The 23885-nt window shown below is 43.7% G+C and overlaps 2 protein-coding genes across 2 annotated transcripts; one reads left to right on the plus strand and one right to left on the minus strand.

Annotated features, from left to right (window-relative positions):
• Positions 1-5616: 5616 nt before the first annotated feature.
• On the minus strand, positions 5617-14180 carry LOC134446716 (uncharacterized). The gene is made up of 7 exons (XM_063196024.1): positions 14101-14180; positions 8852-8985; positions 7436-7658; positions 7267-7342; positions 6802-7105; positions 6552-6667; positions 5617-5704 (listed from the first exon to the last, which is right to left on the minus strand). Exons 1-5 carry the CDS (start codon positions 14119-14121, stop codon positions 6948-6950), a joined length of 612 nt encoding a protein of 203 aa, XP_063052094.1. The 5' UTR covers positions 14122-14180; the 3' UTR covers positions 5617-5704; positions 6552-6667; positions 6802-6947.
• Positions 14181-20707: 6527 nt separating this feature from the next.
• On the plus strand, positions 20708-22261 carry LOC134446717 (general transcription factor II-I repeat domain-containing protein 2A-like). The gene is made up of 2 exons (XM_063196025.1): positions 20708-21576; positions 21721-22261. The coding sequence occupies exons 1-2, from the start codon at positions 20714-20716 to the stop codon at positions 21986-21988; spliced, it is 1131 nt and encodes a 376-aa protein (XP_063052095.1). The 5' UTR covers positions 20708-20713; the 3' UTR covers positions 21989-22261.
• The last annotated feature ends 1624 nt before the right edge of the window (positions 22262-23885 follow it).

Below are 23885 nucleotides of genomic sequence, written 5' to 3' on the forward strand. Positions count from 1 at the left end.
ATGCAAACAAAATCAACAGTTACATATCTAGGTTTAACACTGGATCAGACTTTAACTGGTCATTCAATTTAGTCAGGCTTGTTAAGTCAATATTCCATAAGAATCTTTCACTTGGTGATACAAGCACCAAATCAGGTACACAGGTGCTCCAGGGCCTACTCTCCCAGAAAAGGTCGCTATCCAGGTGGAAAAACAAGATGGCGGCCATTTTTCAAGATGGCCGCTTCATTCAAGGTGAAAAACGCTGTTTTCGTCTTAGAATGCCAAGTAATCAAGATGGATTGATGGAAATATTAAAATGTATGCATTCTGACAAGGACAACTTCATAGTATCATTATTTCATCACAAAATGGCCACCACTTTTCAAAATGGCAGCCCTTACATGACTGAAAATGCACATTTATGACATACAGCTGTCCGATAGCAGGTATTCAATAATGCATACTAACCTTGCCATCACTGTTGGAATACAATGTCGTAAACTTGTTTACATTCTGTATTAGAGTGATGTTATAGCACAACCAGGGCACACTGGTGACATCACTGCTGTGAGACTCAGCATGGGGTTCAGTGTCGGCTTGTGGTACAATAGCTGTAGTTGTAGTTTACTAACTCTTTAGTATACTCACTTTAGTTGTTAGTATTTATAGTCTCCCATATACTATCCAATAAGACCCTGTATATAGCTTAATTAGAAATGTAGTTAGTGTAGTTAGAAATTTAGTTAGATAGCCGCACCTGAATTGACAGGATGTGCCAGCGCGGGAGAGCTGAGCCAAGGGTAACGGGGCTTCAGTTACCCGGATAGTGTACAGATTGCACAGGACTTAAATGACACTGGATGAACGATTGGGCTGGGTGTAGGGCAGAAGTTGCCTGATTTTCATAGACTTCAGATCACGTACCGCGATTCTGGTCTGACCAGGACTATAACGATTAGCGTTTCCATACAGAACGAACTTTGTTTCCATGGCCTGGTTAACCCGCCTCCCTCGGCTTGCTACTGGTTGAGGGCTGTGCCGAAGTTTAAACCAAACATTTCTTAGCCCAATAGAACGTCTCTGCTTAAACCACGTCACTGCCTTGAACACATCTCTACCCAGGACAGCTGGAAATGCACAGTTGATTGGTTCCAGACAAAGTGGGTGGAGATCCCGCTGTAGCAGGAGAGAGCAAGCTCCTGGCCCTACTGTGTGTAGCTGATGAAGTTTGCGTACGATACAACACTAGTGGGCCTCATCACTAAGGGTGACGAGACTCACTACAGAGAAGAAGTAGACTTGCTGGCCAGATGGTGCAAGGACAACAACCTCCTGCTGAATGTCAACAAGACCAAGGAGATTGTTGTCAACTTTCAGAGGGGCCAAAAACAACTGCTACCACTGACCATCGACAATGATGTTGTGGAGAGAGTGAGCAGCACAAAATTCCTCGGAGTGCACATCAGCGACGACCTCTCTTGGACCACAAACACATCATCACTGGTGAAGAAGGCCCAACAGCGCCTCTACTTTTTGTGCAAACTGAAGAAGGCAAGTGCTACACCCTCCATCATGACAGCATTCTACAGAGGAACCATAAAGAGCATCCTGACCAGCTGTGTGACACAGTGTGGGGAGGAGGTTGCACAGAGCAAAACAGGAAGACACTCCAGCGCATTGTGAACACAGCGTAGAAGGTCATTGGAGCGCCACTCCCTCCCTGCAGGACATTTACACCACCTGCCCCACCCGAAAAGCACTGATGATCACCAAGGACATTAGTCACCCTGCACACAAACTGTTCAGTCTCCTGCCCTCTGGAAAGAGGTACAGGTGCCTCAGCTCCCATACCACCAGGCTGGCAAAGACCTTCATACACCAAGCAATAAGGATGCTGAACTCTTAACCCGTCCTCCTATCACTGATAGCCCCCCCTCAACACTGAATTGTGATTGCACATTCTACTTACACTAACTCAAACCACACACACACACACACACACACACACACACTTTACATTTCAGCGCTATGGAATATGCCAAAACAGTTCAGGTCAAGCTGCAGACAAAACCCTTTGTCACACTGCTGACACATCCAGGGAGTGCTCTTCTTACATACAACACACTGTCTCCTTCCCATGGATGCCTTCTGCCTCTTGACTGTGGTTTTGGTGTTGGTGGGGACAGGAATGTGGACCTGAGTGGTAGGGGGGGCAGGTCTTTCAGTCCCGGCCAGCAGCAGTCGGCAGAGCTAATCCTGAAAGGCCTGTCGTGTCAGGAGTTTCTTCTTTTGTGTCGTCATGAGCTCCTTGTGAATGATAAAGCTGTTTGTGACAGCTATGTCCAACATGTGTTGGAACACAGTTGTAGGCCACCTCTTTGTTTTGCGATGCGTCGATGCTGTTCCCAACATTTGGTCAGATGTATCGACCCCCCCCCATGTATTTGTTATATTCAGCGATAGCTGTGGGTCTGGGGATAGGGACGCGATTGTATACGCCATCTTCGTTTAATTGCCACCGCATTACAGTGTCCCCTGTGTAAACAGGGTAAACAGTAGAGAGGATGCCGACTTCCCTTGTGTCTTTCCATTTGATGTAAAGCAGCTCACCATCGCGGATCCACCGCATGGATCCTCTTGGTGCATTTGGTTGCAGTTGGTTGGTTGAGTTTTTGGCACACCCACTCTGTTCTGACAGTAGGTGCCACACGCGCCAAATCCCTGCTCACTCAAGAGTTGGAAAAGGCGAGGACTAGTGTAAAAATTGTCACAATAGACAATGTACCCTGTGCCTAGAAAGTCTTTCTTGACTAGTGTTGTGACGACATCAAAAGAAAGCCCATTCCCTGAGGCAACCCCATTCTTTCCGCTGTAGACCCAGAAGTCCACTGTGTAGCCGTTCACATCAGCCAAAACAAAAATCTTCATCCCCCATTTTGTTGGCTTTGCCTTCATGTATTGCTTAATTGCAAGCCTAGCCTTTGTGGCAACCATGCGCTGGCGTGGATGATAAAAGCTCTTGCACCGGTTAGTTATACGTTCTAGAAAAGGGCTCACCTTTTGCAGGGGATTATATTCACAGATGCCCCTTTTCCGCTCATTGGCCGCATCATCTTTCGGATCACTCATATGAAGGTTTGAGCCGATGGCTCTAAAGACGTCCCTCGACATCACAGTGGCGGGAAAGGGAACATGGAAAATTGTTGTTTTCTTCCTCCAAAAGTCTGCTATTTTGGGGAGTTTGCAGATAGACATGAAAAGCAAGAGGCCAATATATTTTAACATAAGTGGAGATACTTTCGTCAAAGAAAACTTTTTTCCCCGGCTTAGATTAAAGTTTTTGTTCGTGTTGTCGCACAACAGCTTGAGGGCCTTCTCATCAAAAAAATGTCGAAAGATGTCCGCAGGTGACTGGGCGCCATTGTCGAGGGGAAGTTGCACGCCAGGAGTCCGCTTGGGGGCGATCCGGGGGGGAGAGGGGGCAGTGTCCTGGTCTGCCTCCGTCTTCCATCCCTCAGGATGCGGTGACCTAGCACGAGGGGGGGCATCGCCAGTAGCAGCCGTGGCACCTCTTCCCACAGGCACCTTTCTCCTCCTGCTGGTACTGGTGGACGGTTCCTCGTCCGATGAAACTCTAAAAATATTAATATCATAATCATGTAAAAGGTTAGATAAGACTTCAGAATAATGTTGAGTAGTATTAGAGTAGGCTACAGAGTTTTAGAGTACAAATAGTGGGAACATGGCATTAGGCTACTTACTCTGGCGAAGACAGTGGAGTTTCTCCTGTGCCTTCCTCCCGATATCGCCGTGGCACTTTCCTTTCCCTCACAGGCCTTCTCATCTCAATATCGATGGGTGGTTGGACAACTGGAGACCGGGGGGCTGTGTCAGGGTCTTCTTCTGTGAGTGACTGGGCACGAGGGGGGGCATCACCAGCGCCAACAGCAGGGACACCTCTTCTCACAGGCACCACCAGGGAGGGTTCTTCATGAGAAGAGACTCTAAAAATATACATAAATATCATTTTATGTAAAAAGTTAGATAAAACTTAAACAAAATGGGGGAAAAAAAGTTGAAAATGAGTTGAAGACTATAAGAGCACAAGATGTAGTAACCATAACACAGGAGGATAGGCAAAATCTCATTCAGACAAATAAGGGGCATCAAGAAAAAAAAATACTACATATTGACAACAATAAGTCTAATAAAACTGATAAGACATACCTACAGTTCACATTCCTTCACTGTGATACAGTAGGTAGTGTTTATTCAGTGTGGTTGAAGTGTGGACATAACATTACGAACTAGTTCTAGGCGCATTGGATGATGCAAAATGGGTAACTTTTAGAGCCCAAAAAATGGATACTTACTGAGGTAAAGTTGGTCGCGTTTCCTCCAGATATCTCCAGGGCACTTTCCTTTCCCTCACAGGCCTTGCCATTTCTAAATTGACCACCAAATTATTCTGTAAATTGTAGGCTATTTACAATAACGCACGCACACGATTATGACGAGGACTATATGATGACACCCAGCTATTACGACTTGCTTTGACGACGGCGAACTATAACAATGACACAAAACACTCAAAAGTACTACGGACACAAAATACTAGTATGTACAAATGTTATTTATGTGGCCTGCGTTATCTCTTTACCGCAATATTTGTTATATTTTTAATATTTTTAAGATGTTTAGTGACTACGCCACTCTCATTTGTTAGGGTGAGAGAACCCAACCATCAAACACTTGATTTGACTTTCCCCGCAACAGGTTAGTGAATAACAAGAGATACAACTGTCATACAATTCAGAGTTCTTTTTATTTTCTTTCTTTTCGTAATGAATCTCTTCTTTCTTATCGTAATGAATCTCTGTACATAAAGTATGCCTCACAGGCTCAGTCAAATATAAAAACAGAATATGAACTTTTACAGCATTTATAGGCACGTCATCTCAAGATCCAAAAATGTGCAAATGTGCTAATGGCAATTGGCAATTGCACGAGGGGTAGACCAAATAACAAAAAATGCACGGCAAACAAAGTTAGTAAATCAAATTGTACAAAAGAAAACCAACTGCCAAAAGGGCAAAATTGGTAATGGCCACCACACACACACACAAGCCTGTTAGACACACGTCTTTGGTCTCCCCCTACAGCAAGTATAGGTTCCAAAAGGAGTCTGGGATTTAAGATACGTCTCCCAGTAATACTTCAGTGTTCATACCCTAATCATATACACAAGCTCCGTCTTGGCGGTTAGGCCTACTGAGTGAAACTTACACAAGCCCCTTCGTCTTGGACGTTACAAAGTGAAAAGGTTGCACAGGATGAATCACTTATACAATAGGACAAAACAAAGAAAAAGGTTGGGAAAAGAACAGTGATGCCCCCCTTCTCTAGTGACACTGCATCAGTGTAGTCGATGGCACCAACTCCTATGTACATTTAACGAGAAAGTTACCATTAGGCACGGCATTTATAAATCGATTAAACAGGAGTTGTGTATTATGGAAATGCACAACTCCCTACACAAGTCAAGTGCTAAGCGTCGAAACTCTTACAGAAAATGCCGGCATTACCTCTGGTTCTCTCGAAGCGGCACGCAAGCAGTCAACCACAAAGTGGAGACACGCCACCAGCGACACTTGAGTTTGCCCAGCTCGGCACACCATCCCAGAACAGCAGCCGACCCCATGCCAGCCGCCGATGGACAGGGCTACGATTAAGTTAAATGGTGTCAGTAACCAACAACTAAGTACATTACAACGCACCAAAAAGAGCAATAAACCAACCGAGAAGGACGCCTACCTTTCCTGTATGATGGCTCAACCACAAACGGAGGGACAGAGAGAGCGGTGTACCCACGCTACACTCTGCAGCATCAAAAACATAGCGTCTTTGCTAGCTAGTTACCACCGCAATGATATATGCTACACATCGGAAGGAAAGGGGAGCGTCGTTACCCCATCAGAATAAAGGTTCAGGATAACCACTGGTTACATTTACAACACAAAACACTATAAAACACAGATATTAAGTGTATATATCGCGTTCCGAGTTATGTTTTCCTCACCGAAAATCCACTAAAGCTTCCTTTGTTTGCTCTACTTCCTGTAGTTTCTTTTGAAATTTGCGCGGGAGCGTGATGACGCAAAACGCAAGCTACCGTAATGTGTTGTATATCTGGGAAAAGCTTAGTTTATGGCCTTTCAGGATCTGTTTAAATTATTTCACTACCGTAAATAGTCGAGGAGGTATGGTCATTTGAATTACGTATGGAATTTCCTGTTGCCGGCGACATGACCAGTTTAGAAGGGTTAAACAAAGAGTTGGAGTATTTTTGTGGAATAAAGTGGAGAACTAGGTGACGTAGGAATGCGATGGCATATGTGTATGTGATAACTTATCTGTTACATGTTTTTGTTATGTCTTGTCCTCTTCCATCAGGGACCATGTTGGAAATAAGTGTTTACGCTTTTACATGTTATCCCTTGGATACCTTTTGTCTTCCTATATCCATAAATAAACCAAACCAAACCAAAAATTCTTTACAAACAAAATACCTTTCCAAATTTGGTTGCCAGTTCACCGGGCTCTCCAGTCCACACGAGCTGGCATGAGATTTCAGTTCTTAGGTTGCAAACATTTCGCTGCAGATGGGGCAGCAGGCTTGTGTTGGCTAAAAAACACATGAAAAAACACTCAGCCCCAATCACAGGGTACGTGTAACAACTTTTTGCAACATGATCACATTAGGATTTGTTAAAGCACACATGATCATTATTTCAAAATCTTGTCATAATTACACAATACCTCTGACACATCTTCCGACACACATTCCACATAATCATCAGTGTCAGAGATAGTTGAGTTTTGGCACTGGGTGACATGTAATGCCAGCAACTGTAAAGGCATGACCTTACTGCAAGTGCATTCTGTCTTCGGCATATGCGCAAACTCTACTGCGTCGGTGGAGAGGGGCGCCAAATCCAGCTCATCCTAAAGTGGCAGGATGTAAAGAATTGTTTTACCACCCCGCTAGCTGTTTTTAGGGTGCTAGCGGTATAGCCCTCAGTCTCTGGAGGTACAACCGACAAGTGCCGCCTTCCATTCCCGCCTGAGTAGAAATTATAAATGTGATAGTAAATAATTCACTGTAATATGTTCTGATATCAACCTATTCTGTTGTGACATCCTAACCAGTTCTACTTCAAATGTACTCACTCACATTACATTTCTATATGTCTAGGGTTCTGTAAATTAACATGATTTTCATACCTGCAGCTTTGTAGAGCAGCCACCCTCCTGACACTGCTTTTATTTTGGGAAACACGTCTTCGAACAACCTGGATATCTAGAAAAGTTAAATAAAAAGGTTTCAGAACTACGGTAAGCTTATTCTGGTTCTTCAGTCTGTGTGACAAACAAGGACAGACGTGAGTTTTACCTCAGAATGTGTCATTTCTCCGTCTATGGACAGAGTCCTTTTGCCAAGACCTGCCTGCAGGTGCTGAAGATCTTCCTCCGGGGACTCCGGGGAGGGTGTTGTGGTGGAGTTGAGGTGCATCAAAAAAACAGTAAGGTTAAATGGTTTCCATAATTTCAGTTGTTTTGGGGATTTAAATGCCGCACCTCGACTAGGCCTCTTCTTAAAAAAGCCTGGGAAAGACCTACAAGAGTGAAATAATCATACAAAACAATAATAACACAAATGTCAGAGCAAAACATTATAGTAGCCTATTCTAATCACTACAGTTTGGTGGTGGGGACAGACAAAGTTACACTAATATACAAATAATTATTGCAAAAGGAAAGAATAGCGAGCGCTCTGTAGTCTTTTCTCCAGTTTCAGCCGTCTGGCCTTCATCAGGGCCTTCAACCACGCTGAAATGTTTTGGACACCATTAAAATGTTTTTGTTTTGTTTTTTAAATAAAAAATGTAATGCACAATGGTGAAAGAGTCAGATATCTTAATGTAGAGAAAGATCCTGTAATTTCTCCTCTGCTATGTACGCCACTACCTTGACATTACATGTACAGGTTCAGCAAAAACACACTTCAACTAGAATGGGCACTCGGTAGAGCGCAAACCTTCGCCTACGCCACTTATTTTTTTCTGGCCATCTTCAAAGTGTGGGGCATAACATTCTCCAAATTTTGGTGCTAGTTTCATTTAAATCGGACCAGAATATCGTAATATTACATTTTTGGCCCAGTCTTGACCTCTTATTCAATTCAGTATGCACACGTTCTTCTGGCATATAGTGCTTGGCAAAGAGAAACATTTTTGACCTTTTGTGACCGTGACCTTGACCTTTGACCCAATCACTCCCAAAAAGTAATCGATTGTTCCTTGGGTCATGACCAATCATCCCACTAAATTTCAGAAAAATCGGCTCAATTTACGTTTTTGACCTTTTCGTGACCTTGACCTGGACCTTTGACCCAATCACTCCCAAAAAGTAATCTTTTGTTCCTTGGGTCATGACCAATCACCCCACTAAATTTCATAAAAATCGGCTCAATTTACGTTTTTGATCTTTTCGTGACCTTGACCTTTGACCCAATCACTCCCAAAAAGTAATCGATTGTTCCTTGGGTCATGACCAATCATCCCACTGAATTTCATAACAATCGGCTCAATGTACGTTTTTGACCTTTTCGTGACTTGACCTTGACCTTTGACCCAATCACTCCCAAAAACTAATCGATTCTTCCTTGGGTCATGACCAATCATCCCACAAAATTTCATAAAAATCGTCTCAGTTTTGACTGAGTTAGACAAACATACAAACAGACATATTGACAAATAAATACACGGCGGGCAAAACATAACCTTCTGGCGAAGGTAATAAATATCACCTTCGCATTTCAGTGTCCATGCTTGGTCCTGCTGTCTGACTCCCTGGTCTGACTCCAGTTTGTGTCCCCAACAAAGTATTTAGTATATTAATGATGCTCTGAACCGCTGCTATGGTTGATGGTGTAGAACCCTGCTGAAGAATGAAATTGACCATGCAGATGTTACACATGTGAATTTTTTCCACAACAACACAATCATCGACTTTCACAACACCCTAATTTGACTGCGCTATGAATCCTGTGGACACGGGCTGAACCAGACATAGGTTACCGTCCAGCTGTCAATCTTTTCATAAAGGAAAGTTCCGGCGTAAAATGAAAGTTTCACCATCGATTTCCCATGCCCCAAAATGTATCTAATGATGAGCCATTCCGGGAAATGCCACGCCGTTATAGACTTAGCTTATTTTAAGCTTTTTGGCGAATAACGCAGCCAATGCATCACGGCGGGGCCAATTTGCAAATATTATTTTCTGATGTTTCCCCGCTATAAGCAACCTCAAATATGCTACACACTTCACCACAAAGGTCTCGTCAATCAAACCGAGGCACAGATAAGATCATCGGACCACACAGTCTTTCACTGTCCAGTGTTCTCAGAGGTGTCTCACTGTTGCAACTCTCTAGTCTGACCTCGATACAGGCTACTCTATCAGGTGGCTAGGTAGGCTAAACATGGTCCACGGTTCTTCTACCGGCTGCGGCCGTAAAATGAAAAGCTGGAACCCCGACCGTTTTCACCGACTGCCACTGTCTAAACCAGCCATATTACAGGAATGGCTAATAGAATCAGAAGCATCCAGACCCTCCAAAGCGGGGAATGATGGGAAAAGTTTGAGAACCACCGCTTTACTCAAACTTGTGCTGTGTTCCAATACTCGTACTGTCCGCCCTTTCCGCACTGTGTTTGGGTACGCAGGGTGTTCCATTTCTAATTGCGACGGTACTGTAAATTACCCGACTAACGCCCCCAAAACGGCCATTTTTCGAAGTGTGGTGTTACTGTACACTTTTCGCACTCAACGGCCGCCATGTTTGTGACGTAGTTGAGTGTCAGATCTGTCAAACGGTTGAATCTCCGTGATAACAGCATGGTTTTGATTCCAAAGACAATCGCCATGTGTATTAGAGGCAGGGGTCATTTTAAAAAGTGTTAGCATAAGGAACAGTGCCTTCCGTGTTGAATTGCATATTGGCGGTTGGTAAACTCGGATGTCACGCGACCAACCGTCATTTCCGTTAAGTGTATCAGACAGAACGGGAATCGGAATGTACTCGCCTCGTGAATTGCGGAGGGTGGAAAGGGTACTTCACTGCACTCAAACAAGGTACACAGTACAGAGGGTGAATAATGGAACACAGCATTGGTCAGGAGTGTGTTTATCAGCGGTGTTTTAAAATGAGAGGCAAATCGCTTCTGTCAACCTTCTTTTTTCATGCAGACGCCTGATAACCATAGCAACAACACGAGCTCAAAATACAGACGCTTTCTTTGCCCTGTTTGTAAAGTTGTGAGCCCTCGTTGTAAAGGCATTTAGCGGACAAACTTAGTTGCACTATGCCTTGCCACCAGTGCAGGAAAAAATAGGAAACAGACAGTAGACAATAATATAGATACCTTATTTAACTTTCATACAGTCAGTTAATGCACTTCATAGGGCTATGGACCGCAATTAACACTAATTGCACGGAGATTTCTCCGACATAAGGCGACAGCAATACAGTTAATTCGCTTTGTGAAGTCTGGAGTTAAATCTGGAGTAACATGGCAGCCGCAGATATCGGAAACGCGACCGACTGTCAAGGTCTAGTTTGCGTCAATGACGTTGCCTCGCATCTCGCGGCCATAAGCAAAAGACTAGGAGGAATGCGCAAATTCTTTGGGTGAAGATCACAGATCATTACCATCAATACAGATGAATGGCCATCCGGGTACTTTGCTCATAAATGTGCGTTACGCCCCTTTATGGGTGAAAACAGACCAAATGTCTCATCAACTTACATCCTACATCGACTTGTCTAAATGAACACAGTTCATGATTGAGCCACGGCTGTTTGGCTTTATTTGAACAGCCGGCAACACCACACGTTTTCGACATGTTGCGTGTGAACAGCACTAGTCTACAGGTCCGTATCTTTCGTTTATTAAACCCCAATATCACCAATTGACTTGCATGGGTTGTTTTCCCCCACAAATGGACGTAACGCACATGGAAAACGTCACGCCGAGTATTGGCTTGCATTGGCTTTCCACCCCATGTTTTCCCCAATAAAAGGGCGTAACGCACATGAAACACGTCACGCCGTTCATGAGTATGCGGTAATGATCCCTCCCTCTCAGTGCTCGGAAATGGTGTACATATGGTACCTCCCCCTCTCCACAGCTTTCACAGACAGCACCACTTGTTCCCCTTGATGGATTTTTACATGGATGTTGTATTTCAGGCACGCCTCGCACTGCTCCCCTCCAAGCTTTGCGAAGCCAATTTTCATCTCATTGATTGCCTTCCGGTACGTCTCATAAGAGCATATGGGATTCTTCGGAAGTCCTCGTACATCATCTTGACGGAAACGTCACTGGGGAGGTAGCCTCTGTTGGGGGCATGTGCCCTTAGGTTGTGGCTAATTGTGGGGTGAAAGGATTCAATGTGCTCATGCTCATTACTGTTTTTTTAGGGTGCTTTTCCCTTCTATCCGCCGGTGGTGCAAGAGTGGGTTTGCCACTGTACATGGTCACTATGAGGTGGACATTTTTTTGGCCCAATGTGGATAAAAACATTGTCTTGCAGACCTGGTGTCTTTCACCCACGTCAACCTGAAGATGGTACTTAAGAAAGCATGTTCTACTCCTTCCTTTTCCTGTTGTTTCTGCTGTATTCTTTATTGGTGTAATCATATGGAAAGCATAACTCATATGAAAGGTAGGAGTACTCCTGAAAAATATTTTTTTGCTGCCCTGAAGATATTTTGTTGGTGCATTTTTGTCTGCAGTTGGGAGTTGCAAGGTTCTCTAAGCCCCTCATTAATTCCAGGTAGCTCCTAACCATGGCTGACATATAGGCTTACATTCGCTCCATCATTTTCGTCAGTGTTCTCTTCACTGTCTGGTATAAAAGTCAGCTCACACAACCCATCTTCCTCATATGAACCCCCTACATTTCCCTCACTCATCATGCACTTCCTCAACACTGCTCTCATCTCCCTCCATCGATGAAAACAATCTTGCTAGCGTTTCCTGTCTTTTCTTTTCTTCCGCATCACTGAAAGTGGTTGCTCCCTCATCACTGACCGGGCAAATACACCAGCCACGATATGAACGAGGCGAGCGACAGAGAGCCGCTACACTCGCAGTGAGTCGACTATGACGTAGAAATCTAATCTTTCCAGCTGTTTTCATTTAAAGGTACTGCACTCTATTCTGCATGGCCCGTGTAGGTTGATGTAACTTAAACCACCAAACGTGATCAGTAAAGAAATAATCTCACAAAATCTACATGCACTGATGTTGAACGCGATGGACGATGGGGCATTGAAGTACTGAAGTGTAATGTGAAGACAATAGCAGATCGTCTTGATTGAGCGATTCAGCGTATACCTAGGTTAATCAGAAGTCTTTTATATTTAATTGCGGCTTTGACGGGACACTGCAGACAACCATCATGCATGGGACTTGACCAGTATTGATGCTGCTTTGAAATCGTATTGGTCAGAGGTGAACTGGAGAGCAAATTAAAAACATTCCTTCTTCAAAATAAGTGAAAATATGTTCTATAAATACCGTAGCTTATCAGGTTTTGTCATCCTGTGAAGATGGATGATCTGGATATTGTTGTTTGCTGTGCTGCTTGGGGACGGACACCGTCCTAGCCATGTACGGCATGGTGTACGGCGAGTTCCACCACCTCGTCCAAGAGCTCCGTATCTGGATGGCAAGAGATTCCAGCGCTATTTCAGACTGGACCGGGACCAGTTTGATGTCTTGCTGGCGAAGATTGGCCCGGTGATCATCATGCAGTGGACGAATTACTGGCAGCCCACACAACCTGCTGAGCATCTGGCCATCTGCCTGCACTTCTTGGCTACCGGCGACCTTACCGCACCATAGCGGATCGTGGTGTGCAAGGCCATTTGGGAGGAGCTGGTGGCTGAGTACATGCCTGAGCCAACCGCCGATGATTGGAGGGGCATCGCTGATGGCTTCCAGCGTCGGTGGAACTTCCCAAATTGTGTGGGGTCAATTGATGGGAAGCATGTAGTGATCAAGGCACCGAACAAGTCTGAGTCGCAATACCACAATTACAAAGGGTCATACTCCATCATCCTCCTTGCTGTTGCAGACACAGATTACTGGTTCCATGTGGTGGACGTGGGGAGTTATGGCAGGAGGAGTGACGGTGGTGTGCTATCCAACTCCATCTTTGGCCAGAGGTTGCGCAATGGGGGTCTGGGACTGCCAGAGGATGCTGTGCTGCCAGGAGCGGAGAGGAGTCAGCCATTCGTCTTCGTGGGGGACGAGGCATTTCCACTTTGGCGCAAACCTCATGCAACCTTTCCCAAGTAGGCAAGTTGGGCGGTTACATACCGCCATTCAGACATACCGCCATTGACTTTTTATTGCAGGAACCATTTTTCCAGCTTGCAGGAACTATTTTCAGACCCTAACTGTAAGGGCATTTGGACCGTGACACAATTAGACACTAAATTATACACTAATCCTGTAATTGCACTGTCACTCTATCCACTTCAATTAAGTTAGAACTTTGTTCAAAGCGCCTATAAGTACTTGCAACAATGTTCAAATGACTCGGAATGACAATCTAATACTGTCGGAATGACAGCATTTCGGAATATATAATTAATAATTTAGTGTCTAATTTTGTTACGGTCCAAATGCCCTTACAGGAGGATCTGAAAACAGTTCCTGCAAGCTGGAAAAATGGTTCCTGCAATAAAAAGTAAATGTCAGAATGGCGGTATGTAACCGTAAATTTGTGCCCTGACCAAAACTATCCCTAAACCTAACCTGTCAGAGGTGCAACAACAACCTGCGCTTTGCCATGCGGCAGCAGTCTACATGGAAGCAGTGGGAAACAGAACCCTTTTTTGAAACAAGGGTCTGTTTCCGAGTTGTACATTTGTGCCCTGACCAAAACTATCCCTAAACCAGTCCTGTCCTAAAAAGTCCTAAGTTTCCTGGTTGCGGGGAACACAGGACCCAGTGAATATAGGGATGACCCATTCTTCCTCACCTTCACGAGGGTTAGCGGCATGAGGTTTGGGGAGACATAACCCTTTGATTCTGTTGGAAGGAATGAACACAGACACACAATTAAATTAATATAATATATAACAATGATAATAATAATAATTAATATGATATAGCCTAATTATATTATTATTAATTATTATCAATTATGATATTAGTCAGCTAATAATTATATATTCATTCTATATAATCATTACAATCTATACAATATGAAAGAAATATTGTAGGGCGATTAATTGCCTGCCTAGAATATACAAAGTACAATACAATTTCTATAGACACACGCATAAGCACACACGTTACAAATACATTTTTACATAAACTGCTCACCCATCCATCCTTCTCCCCATCTTCTTCTCCCTCTTCTCCCTACGTTCATCACATACAAAACAGTCTCCCAACGTGCACAAATATTGTGCACATCCAGAACAGCCCACATACCTCACCCAATACTCGTTGCTGCGACTGACGTCCCTGGCGACCAAAAACCTCATCTAGCGACTTTTTGGTGCATCTGGCGACTTTTTAAAGCATGCATTTTCAGTGACAAATTCATTGTTTTTCAATACAATTGGGACTCTGCGCCGCCATCGGAACCGTTTCCCACTATTAAGCAGGGCTGCAGATTAGCTCTGATCTCCAAAAAGTAGCTAGCGCCACCCATTTCTACTGTGGACGAAGGCATGTGGGCACGTTTTCTGTAGATCAGCGTGACGCTATGACGTCATCTAGTGACTTCAAGCGACTTTTCAGTGAGCCAATATGTGATGCCGTGGCTGGCCACCACGTCATCAAGGCGCCTCGAATGGCGTTTGCCTTGAACTTGTGAGGCGCCATTTCCTCATTCAAACTACCCACACGGATTACTCTCATCAAACCGGACTTTCAAAGAACTTTCTGCCGTAAGCATTCACCATTTCACTACCGTTTCTGTTCCGTTTACTGTTAACATGGGTGCACACATTGTTGCCAGTTACCGAACGCTCCACTTGCATACATTTCATTTACGAACACCCAAACACGCAAACATTCCATCCAAACATTCTACATGCTGATAAACACCACACGCATACACCAACATGACAAACTTCACCCCTGTTTTCATTTCTGTTCAGCATTTCACTTCAGTTTAACTGTCATGTTGTTATGGTACCGTTTTGAGCTAGTTAGCATGTCTTACCTGAGTTGCAGCATCTCTCCAGCTAAAAGAGTCTCCACTCGCTCTGACAAACAGATAAACACTGATGCTGGGCTGTAGGCGCGTTCGCGCTGCGTTCACGCTGCGCGTGCAACGCATTGGTTTGCTCCATTTTCTGTTATTATTGATTTCAGCATTGTTTATGATTTCCTTTGCTTTCAGTGTGTTTATTTTGAATCCCTGTGTTAGGATATTTGCTTTGTTTCGCATTACTTTGCTCTATTTGGTTTATTTTGGTTACTATTGTGTTTAACCCCCATCTTAGTGGTAAAGGTGGTATGCTCCACCGATGGGCACGAGCTTTCACTCTCTTTAAGAACCTAAGGGTTTTCAGTCCAGGAGAGGCCAGCAAGGAGCACACACCTGTTATGGTAGGCTCTGCTACACTCAGTGTCTGAGTATTGGTTTGTGGCTGTTATTGCACATTACCTTGGCCTGTTACTATTTTCTGCTGCTTATAGCAAGTATTATTTTGATTTTGATTTATTGATTTATTTCTGGATTTAGAGTCCTTAGCATTTATGTTTATTTCTTTTCTTCATCTTTTTGACCCACGTGTCAATTTATTTTTGCATTTTATCCTCACTGTAAATAATAGTGCACATTGGTGCTGAAAGTGGTTTGGGAAAAATAAACAAAAAAATCAACGTTGAACCCAGTTCCTGCCTACGCCTCTGCCTCTCACTTGACCGCCAACACGGTACCTCGTAACACAATAGCAACTTTGGCTGATTTTCTTTTGGCAACACTGGTCAAGCCTGACAAAGTACTTTGAGTGGTCACACTTAATCCTACATACTCTCCTATCCTTCTCCATGACTAAAGCCGGGCATACACTGTGCGATATTTTCACTCGTGGGTCTTAAGCTTCTGCTCACACTGCACGATGGAATTTCACTGTTTAAAAGTTCACAGCTATGGAAAGCCAAGAGTGACAGATTTCGCATCAAATTAGCATGTTAAGATTGAAATTCGCCCGTTAAAGCGCCCGTTTTCCTGAAAATTTGCCGCTATTTTCGCCGTCTTTCACCAACAACGGCCGCTTTGTACGTGCGCCATGATGCGTCGTTCCGACGCACGTCGCCGACACCCGTAGTTTCATGTCAAAGCGCGCGTTCCTGACGGGCGTTGAAGACGTGCGTTTTCTTAATATGATAATAATGTCCATCCTTCTTTTCCGAGAGCCAATGCATTTGAATTGGTTGCGGCCAATCGCTGATCAAGACAGCCAGACCAAGACAGTTCATCACAGATCTGCTTAGAGGATAACCACAGATATCTGTGTGGTAATGTTCCCAAAGTTCACTCACTGCATTGTTTGACAAAGCCTTTTAGGAATACAACCCATACGTCCACTTTGCCCTTATTTTGAGACCATTTCCATACATTATTGAATGTAAAATTGTTTTTCATCGACATGCATTGCTAACTTGTGTTTTGTGCTTACAGGTCTTGTTTGTAATTGTGCCACCACATGTTACCAGGTGGTGGTGCAGAGGTCAGAGCTATGAGTTCCTGCACTCAAGTGAGATTTCTTGTATCCGTGCAGGTTCGAATCCATCAGTGGACATTTCAGTATCCCTTATCTTCTTGTTTCTAACCAAGCCCCTTTCTTTTCTTTTAGAATATAACTCATAAATGTAGCCTACTTCACTGACATTTCGCATCGCATGCATTCTTTCACATAAAAACGTCCCAAATGGAAGGAAGACATTGCAACATTATCACAAAATGTTTATGAATGACACAGAAATGCGCAATAGGCCAGAGACCTGGTGTTCTCCCTGTGCTGGGAATGGGGGACTGGGGCTACACCTTCCCAAATCCCAGTGATCCCCTGATTGCCTCATGCATCATCTCTGCAAACTGCTCCTCGTCCTCCATTCCCCTCGGGAGGGTGAGGGTGAGGCTGCACGTTGATGCAAATGGTCTGCGCCTCTCTCCTTGCTCCCGATCAAAGAACTCTATTTTACAGGGAACCAGGAAGCCCAGGGGAGTCTGCCCCTGTGATGAACACCATGTATTGAATTAGATTCACAGTCAACTCTTCTGGGCGATAACATTTGTAAGCTGCACAAATTGAGTAAGATTTACAGTACGATTGTCTGCACTTCAAAAATCCATGAGGCACATTTTCAAAAATTGATGCACAAAAAAAAGACTTGCAGGTCTGTAGAATAATGTGGACTGCCAACAGATGGGTTGGCTATACTATACTCTATATACTACACTCTATATACTATATACTATACTCCTGTTGACAGACTAATTATTGCTCCTACAACACCTGGCAATCACAATAGCTTATTTTCGTATTTATACTGCAAAAAACCTCAAAAACAATTTTACATTACACACCTTGAATGGCCACCAGCCAGTTGTGGAACAGGTAGAGCGTCTTCTCTTCCTCATACCTAATGTGGCCAGTGTCACTCCTCACTCCTTTAGTTTCTGGCCTTTCGATATGAAGAGCGGCTCAAACTGGCGCCAATACAGAGATACCAGGTCCCAGAGACGGCCACAGGAGTTCATCCCTTCCCTGAACTGCCCGATCATGCTCGCCACACTTGGAAGAAAATAGAGAGAAATAGGGAAGATATTTTGGAGTTATGTGTTCACATACCAGACATTTTATTCGTAATTTAGTGTTATAAATACGTTATTTAAAATGTTGTTTCTAACAATGAATACTGTCCCACCCTCAATTTCCCAGGAAAAATGTATAGCCATGAAAGACTAATGAAAGCAACACCAATGTCAACACCATTTCCTGTTTTCTGCATTTGGCATGCATGTCTGCCTGAACTGAGTGGTTTCTTGAGCATTTTGCATTCTTCATTGTTGCAGAAAATATTGTAGACCAAACAAAATCACTGTAGCCTACTGTCACCAACATGGTGTGGCATTCCCTGACTGTACATGCAAAATTGTCAACGTTCATGAGTTTAGGGGAAAAAATACGCTTTTCAATGTGGGGACAGACTTTGACTTTTAAAATCCCTTAAAGGATAGTTCCGGCGTAAAATGAAAGTTTCAATATCGATTTCCCATGCCTCATAATGTATCTAATGATGAGCCATTCCGGACAATGCCGCGCCGTTATGGAGTTAGCTTATTTTAAGCTTTTTGGCGAATAACGCAGCCAATGCATCACGGCAGGGCCAATTTGTAAATATTATTTTCTGATGTTTCCCCGCTATAAACAACCCCAAAAACGCTACACACTTCATCACAAAGGTCTTGTCAATCAAACCGAGGCACAGAGAAGATCATCGGACCACACAGTCTTTCACTGGCCAGTGTTTTCAGAGGTGTCTCACTGTTGCAACTCTCTAGTCTGACCCGGATGCAGGCTACTCAATCAGGTGGCTAGGTAGGCTAAACATGGTCCGCGGTTCTTACACCGGCTGCGGCCGTGAAATGAAAAGCTGAAACCCCGACCGTTTTCACCGACTACCACTGTCCAAACCAGCCATATTACGGGAATGGCTAATAGCATCAGAAGTGGACGAAACTGACATAAAAACCTGGAGGGATGACAAGGATTTTGGGAGCTCAAAGTTGACAGGTATGGTGCTCACCTTCTCCATCTTGGTCTGGTATGGCAGCTCCACCAGTCAAGAAAAGCAACATCTGGAGAGGGTGGCACAATCTTCCCACCTTCATATTCTTCATATAATCTTCCAGCCTCATATTACAACACCAGACTGGCCAGGAAAGCCAAAAACATCCTCTCTGACCCTACCTCTTCACACTCCCACCATCAAGGAAAAGGTACCACAGTATCCCAAGCAACTCCACACGCTTTAGGGACAGTACCTGTGCTCACAAGCCATCCGCCACTTAAATATGCACTAGCACTTTACAATTACTTTACAGTTACTCGAGTACCTGGCCTTCCTACCTCTCTGGGGTTTTTTTTTGCACAATGTCACTAATCGCAATGTCACAATCCATGCACTTTCAATATTCCAATGCACTTTTCAATGTTGGTTTTTTTTTTTTTTTGAAAGTCATTCCCTGTTTATTTATCTATCTCTCTTCACCCCCCACGGCCTGCAAACAATTCTGGCATCCACACTCAGCCCACCAACATACACCTGTGCCCACTTTCTAAATAACACTTAATCACCTGTAATTTGCTGCTGTTCAAGTGCAGCCACCCAATAAATCATCCCCGCTGTTTTGTTGCACGTGTTAGTATTACCCATGTATAATCATGTGACAACAACACATCTATACATCTGTGAATGCAGGCTTGAACCTACCACTAAAGTGGAATATCAGCACTACAATAACTACTTCTTACCGGTGGAAGATAAAGTGTGAGATAATCCTCTGCGACACCATGGGCAGGTCGGACATTTTGGCAGTGTAGATCGCAGGCACCCCACACTCCGCAATCCAGTCCCCGCAATCAGCCTTGAGGGCTTGGAGCTCGTCCTCTGTGCAGCAGCTTTTAATCTGTAAAAAGTCAGAATGGGTGGTCGGGGTGGGAGTGGGGCATGGATTAAGACAGACCTGGGCATTGTACGGCCCGCGGGCCACATCCGGCCCGTTGCGCATCCCTATCCGGCCCGCGAGGCCAATTATAAATTACAAAATAAATGGGGGAAACCCCCATATTTCAAGTGCAATATGATGGTGCGACTTTTATTTTGAAATCGTAGCGCTCGTGGTTACGTCACGTTCTAGCATGCTGGAAGTTTTTGGGTTAACCTCAACTACAACAAGTTGAGGGCGCCATTTACCAGCAACTCGTCATGTCAGCCAAAAAAAGGAAAGTTGACATTGAAGGTCGCCTTTTCAACAAAACGTGGACCGATAAATATTTTTTTACTGAGATACAAGGAAAGGCGGTGTGCTTAGTTTGCGGGACTCACGTTGCTGTGCTTAAAGATTACAATATCAATCGTCACTTCGTGACCAAGCATGAGGAGAAATTCAAAAATCTGACGGATGAAGAGCGGGCACGAGAAGCTGGTGTGTTGCTAGCCAAACTGCAAACACAGCAAGGACTTTTCACAAAATGCCATGCTAACCGAGACGCTACCGTCAAGACAAGTTTTGTACTTTCTCACAAAATAGCAAGGAGAAGCAAGCCGTTTTCCGACGGAGAGTTTATCAAAGAATGTTTAGTGGACTCAGCCTCACTGATGTGCCCTGAGAAAAAGTGTTCTTTTGAACAAGTCTCGCTCTCCCGGCGCACCGTAACAAGGCGGGTGGAGGACATCGCAGAAAACTTGGAGCTGCAGTTGAAGGAAAAGGCTGCTGGATTCGATTGTTTTTCTTTGGCATTGGACGAGAGCTGCGATGTACGCGACACCGCCCAGCTACTCATCTTTTTACGAGGGATAACGAAAGACTTCCAAATCACTGAGGAGTTGGCAAGGACTTGATGACAGAGGTAAATACCTGCTTGGAAAAATTACAACTGAAATGGGACAAATTGGCTGGCGTAACAACAGATGGTTGTCCAAATCTGACGGGGAAAAATGTGGGACTTTTGAAAAGAATGCAGGATAAAGTAACCGAAATAAACCCGGAGCAGAAGTTGACATTTTTGCACTGCATAATTCACCAGGAGGTGTTGTGCAAGACTGTGCTGAAAATGAACCATGTCGTTGACGTAGTTACGAAAGTGGTTAACTTCATCAGAGCCAGAGCGTTAAACCACAGGCAATTTGTGGCACTTCTGGAGGAGAGCGAGAGCGGGCATGGTGATGTGGGCTACCACTGCACGGTCAGGTGGCTCAGCCTTGGAAAAGTCCTGAAAAGTGTGTGGGACCTGAGAGACCAGATTCAGGATTTCTGCGCGCAGAAGGGACATGCCATTCCGGAGTTCTCAGATGAGGAGTGGGTGGCAGACCTCGGATTCGCTGTGGACGTGACTGCACTGATGAACGAGCTGAATGTCAAGCTTCAGTGCAAGGGTGTGTTCGTCCATGAAATGTACTGCGCAGTGAAAGCTTTCATGAGAAAATTACAGCTTCTCTCAAACCAGGTGAAGGAGAGGGTTTTGACTCACTTACCAACACTGAAAGCAGCGACAAAGGCGGCTGATCGCCTCCAGAAATACTCAAAGATGTTGAATGCACTGCATGGCGAGTTTTTGAGGCGATTTCAAGATTTCAAGAATCTGGAGAGTGAGATGCAACTGGTCTCGTCTCCCTTCAGCTGCAGTGTGGAAAATGCCCCAAGTGACGTCCAGATGGAGCTAATCGACCTGCAGTCTGATCCCCTCCTTGCAGAGCACTTCAGGTAGGCCTATTATTCAATGTTCAGATCATATTCAATCACTTTTGTGTGTGTGTGTGTGTCTGTCTGTCTGTCTGTAAAATGACAGGCACCTTCATTTCCTTCTGAATTAATGAAAGCACTCTACTCTTCTCTACTGTACTGTAGGTCAGTCTCCCTGCTGGAGTTTTACTCCTCCCTCAAAGAAGAGAGCTTCCCACACATGAGGAGGCATGCACAGAGGATTCTAGTCCTGTTTGGATCCACATACGTTTGTGAACAGACATTCTCAGTGATGAAGTTCAACAAATCCAAACACAGATCCTCCATCACTGATGAGCACCTGTCTGCAGTACTTCGCATAGCAACCTCAGACATTCAGCCTGATTTCAATGCTCTTGTTAAGGCCCAGAACAGACTGGATTATTCTCACTGAAGACTTGATATGAAGAGAAATGAATGCACTGATTCAATGATTGTTTTTGTTTTCTTTATATAATCTACTACACCACAATTCTACATAGCATATGGGTAAATATAATACTAATATTAAAGATGTATTGTGGATATAAAGAATATTAATGGCATTCAACCTGATTGCAATACATTTGTTCAGGCCCAGAGCAGACTAGATTATTCTCGCTGAAGACTTGAAATAAAATATAGGCCTACTGATTCAATGAAATGAAATGAATGCACTGATTCAAAGACTGTTTTTGCTTTCTTCTTTATAAATATAATATTAAAGATTTTTTGATTGAATGAATTATACAGCAGTTGGTATATTCCAGTTTGAAACGAAGTGTAATTAGTGTTGTCACATTTAGCTGACAACCCCCCCTAATTTCAAAACTTGTGTGGGGGCTAGCTTGCAAGATGTCATGCATTGCAGATTACATTGTGGTGAAGCCATTTTCCAGCAGAGGTGGAAGAAGTACTGAAGTTGTGTACTTAAGTAAAAGTAGAAGTACCCTGCGAAAAAATTACTCAAGTGAAAGTAAAAGTTGTTTACCAAAAACGTACTTAAGTAAAAGTCCTAAGTACTAACTTTTAAATGTACTTTTCAGTACAAAAGTACAAGTAGGCCTACACGCGCAATGGCTGTCTTTCTCCATGTCTACCTACTTGATCAAATAGGAAAAATTGTCTGCAACGGTTTTCGGTTCCATTTGAACATGACTATGGAGTCCTGTTAATGTTTTTAAAAGTATATTTTCTGTCTGGGTGTCAATTTGGAAGAGGGGCTTGGTCCCGCCTCCCTGCCCGCAGCTGAGGCTACTGAAATATCCACGAAACACAACAGGAAAACCTAGGATAAATGTAACTAGTAACAAAGTCTTCTCCTAGAAATGTAAGGAGTAGAAAGTACAAGTAATTGTCAAAAAATGTAATTGAGTAAAAGTAAAAGTCTGCATTTTTATTTTTACTCAAGTAAGTACAAATTCCAGAAAAAACTACTTAAGTACAGTAACGAAGTAAAAATACTTAGTTACGTTCCACCTCTGTTTTCCAGTCTTCATTATGAGGAGAAAATCAAGGAGCAGGGCAGAACATCTAAACTGGGTGATTAAGGTAGGGGAGAACAACCATCCCTCTTCAACAAGAGTAGTAAATCATTATTTGGTGCCCCCTAGTTGCAAATTGTGCACACAGCAGCGAACAAACAAACATGATCACATGTCCTTGGTGGAGGTAATAATAAGTGTCAGTTTATCATTTACCAATCAATACAGGGGGATAATGATTGATTAAATTAAATGTGTGGCTGTGTCATCCAGCTTTATTCGACTCCCCACCACAGGTCAGTTCATGTGCTTATTTCAGAACACTTTGTTGTAAGATTTCTCACAAAGAGCTGCATTCAAATGATCATTAAGAACAATGTGCCTATTAAAACAAACACATCAGCAATGGGGTGTGTGTCAAAATTGATATACATATATATATATATATATATATATATATGATCGGTCAATGATATTACAACCTGAACTTAATGTGGCCCTCTGACACCTTTTTGGTTTCTCATGTGGCCCCTTGAGAAAAATAATTGCCCACCCCTGTGTTAAGGCATAAGGGGCATAAATAGTTAAGAAACTGAAAAGCAGAGTACTTTGATTTCTACAAAAAAGGGGTTCCACGCGCTTCTGTTTTTACATCTGGTGCATCAACGGGAGGGAGGCAGGTAATCTTGAATGAAGAGAAGACACCGGAGCAGCTCAGATGGGATGCTGATGGATTCTGATGAAGATGGCTTGCCATTGAAACGTTAGTCCCTAACATGTTGTAAAAAGAAAAAGCATCCCATCTGAGCTGCTCCGGTGTCTTCTCTT

The sequence above is a fragment of the Engraulis encrasicolus genome, chromosome 4 (genome assembly GCF_034702125.1).
Source record: "Engraulis encrasicolus isolate BLACKSEA-1 chromosome 4, IST_EnEncr_1.0, whole genome shotgun sequence".
In the NCBI taxonomy this organism is placed as follows: domain Eukaryota; kingdom Metazoa; phylum Chordata; class Actinopteri; order Clupeiformes; family Engraulidae; genus Engraulis; species Engraulis encrasicolus.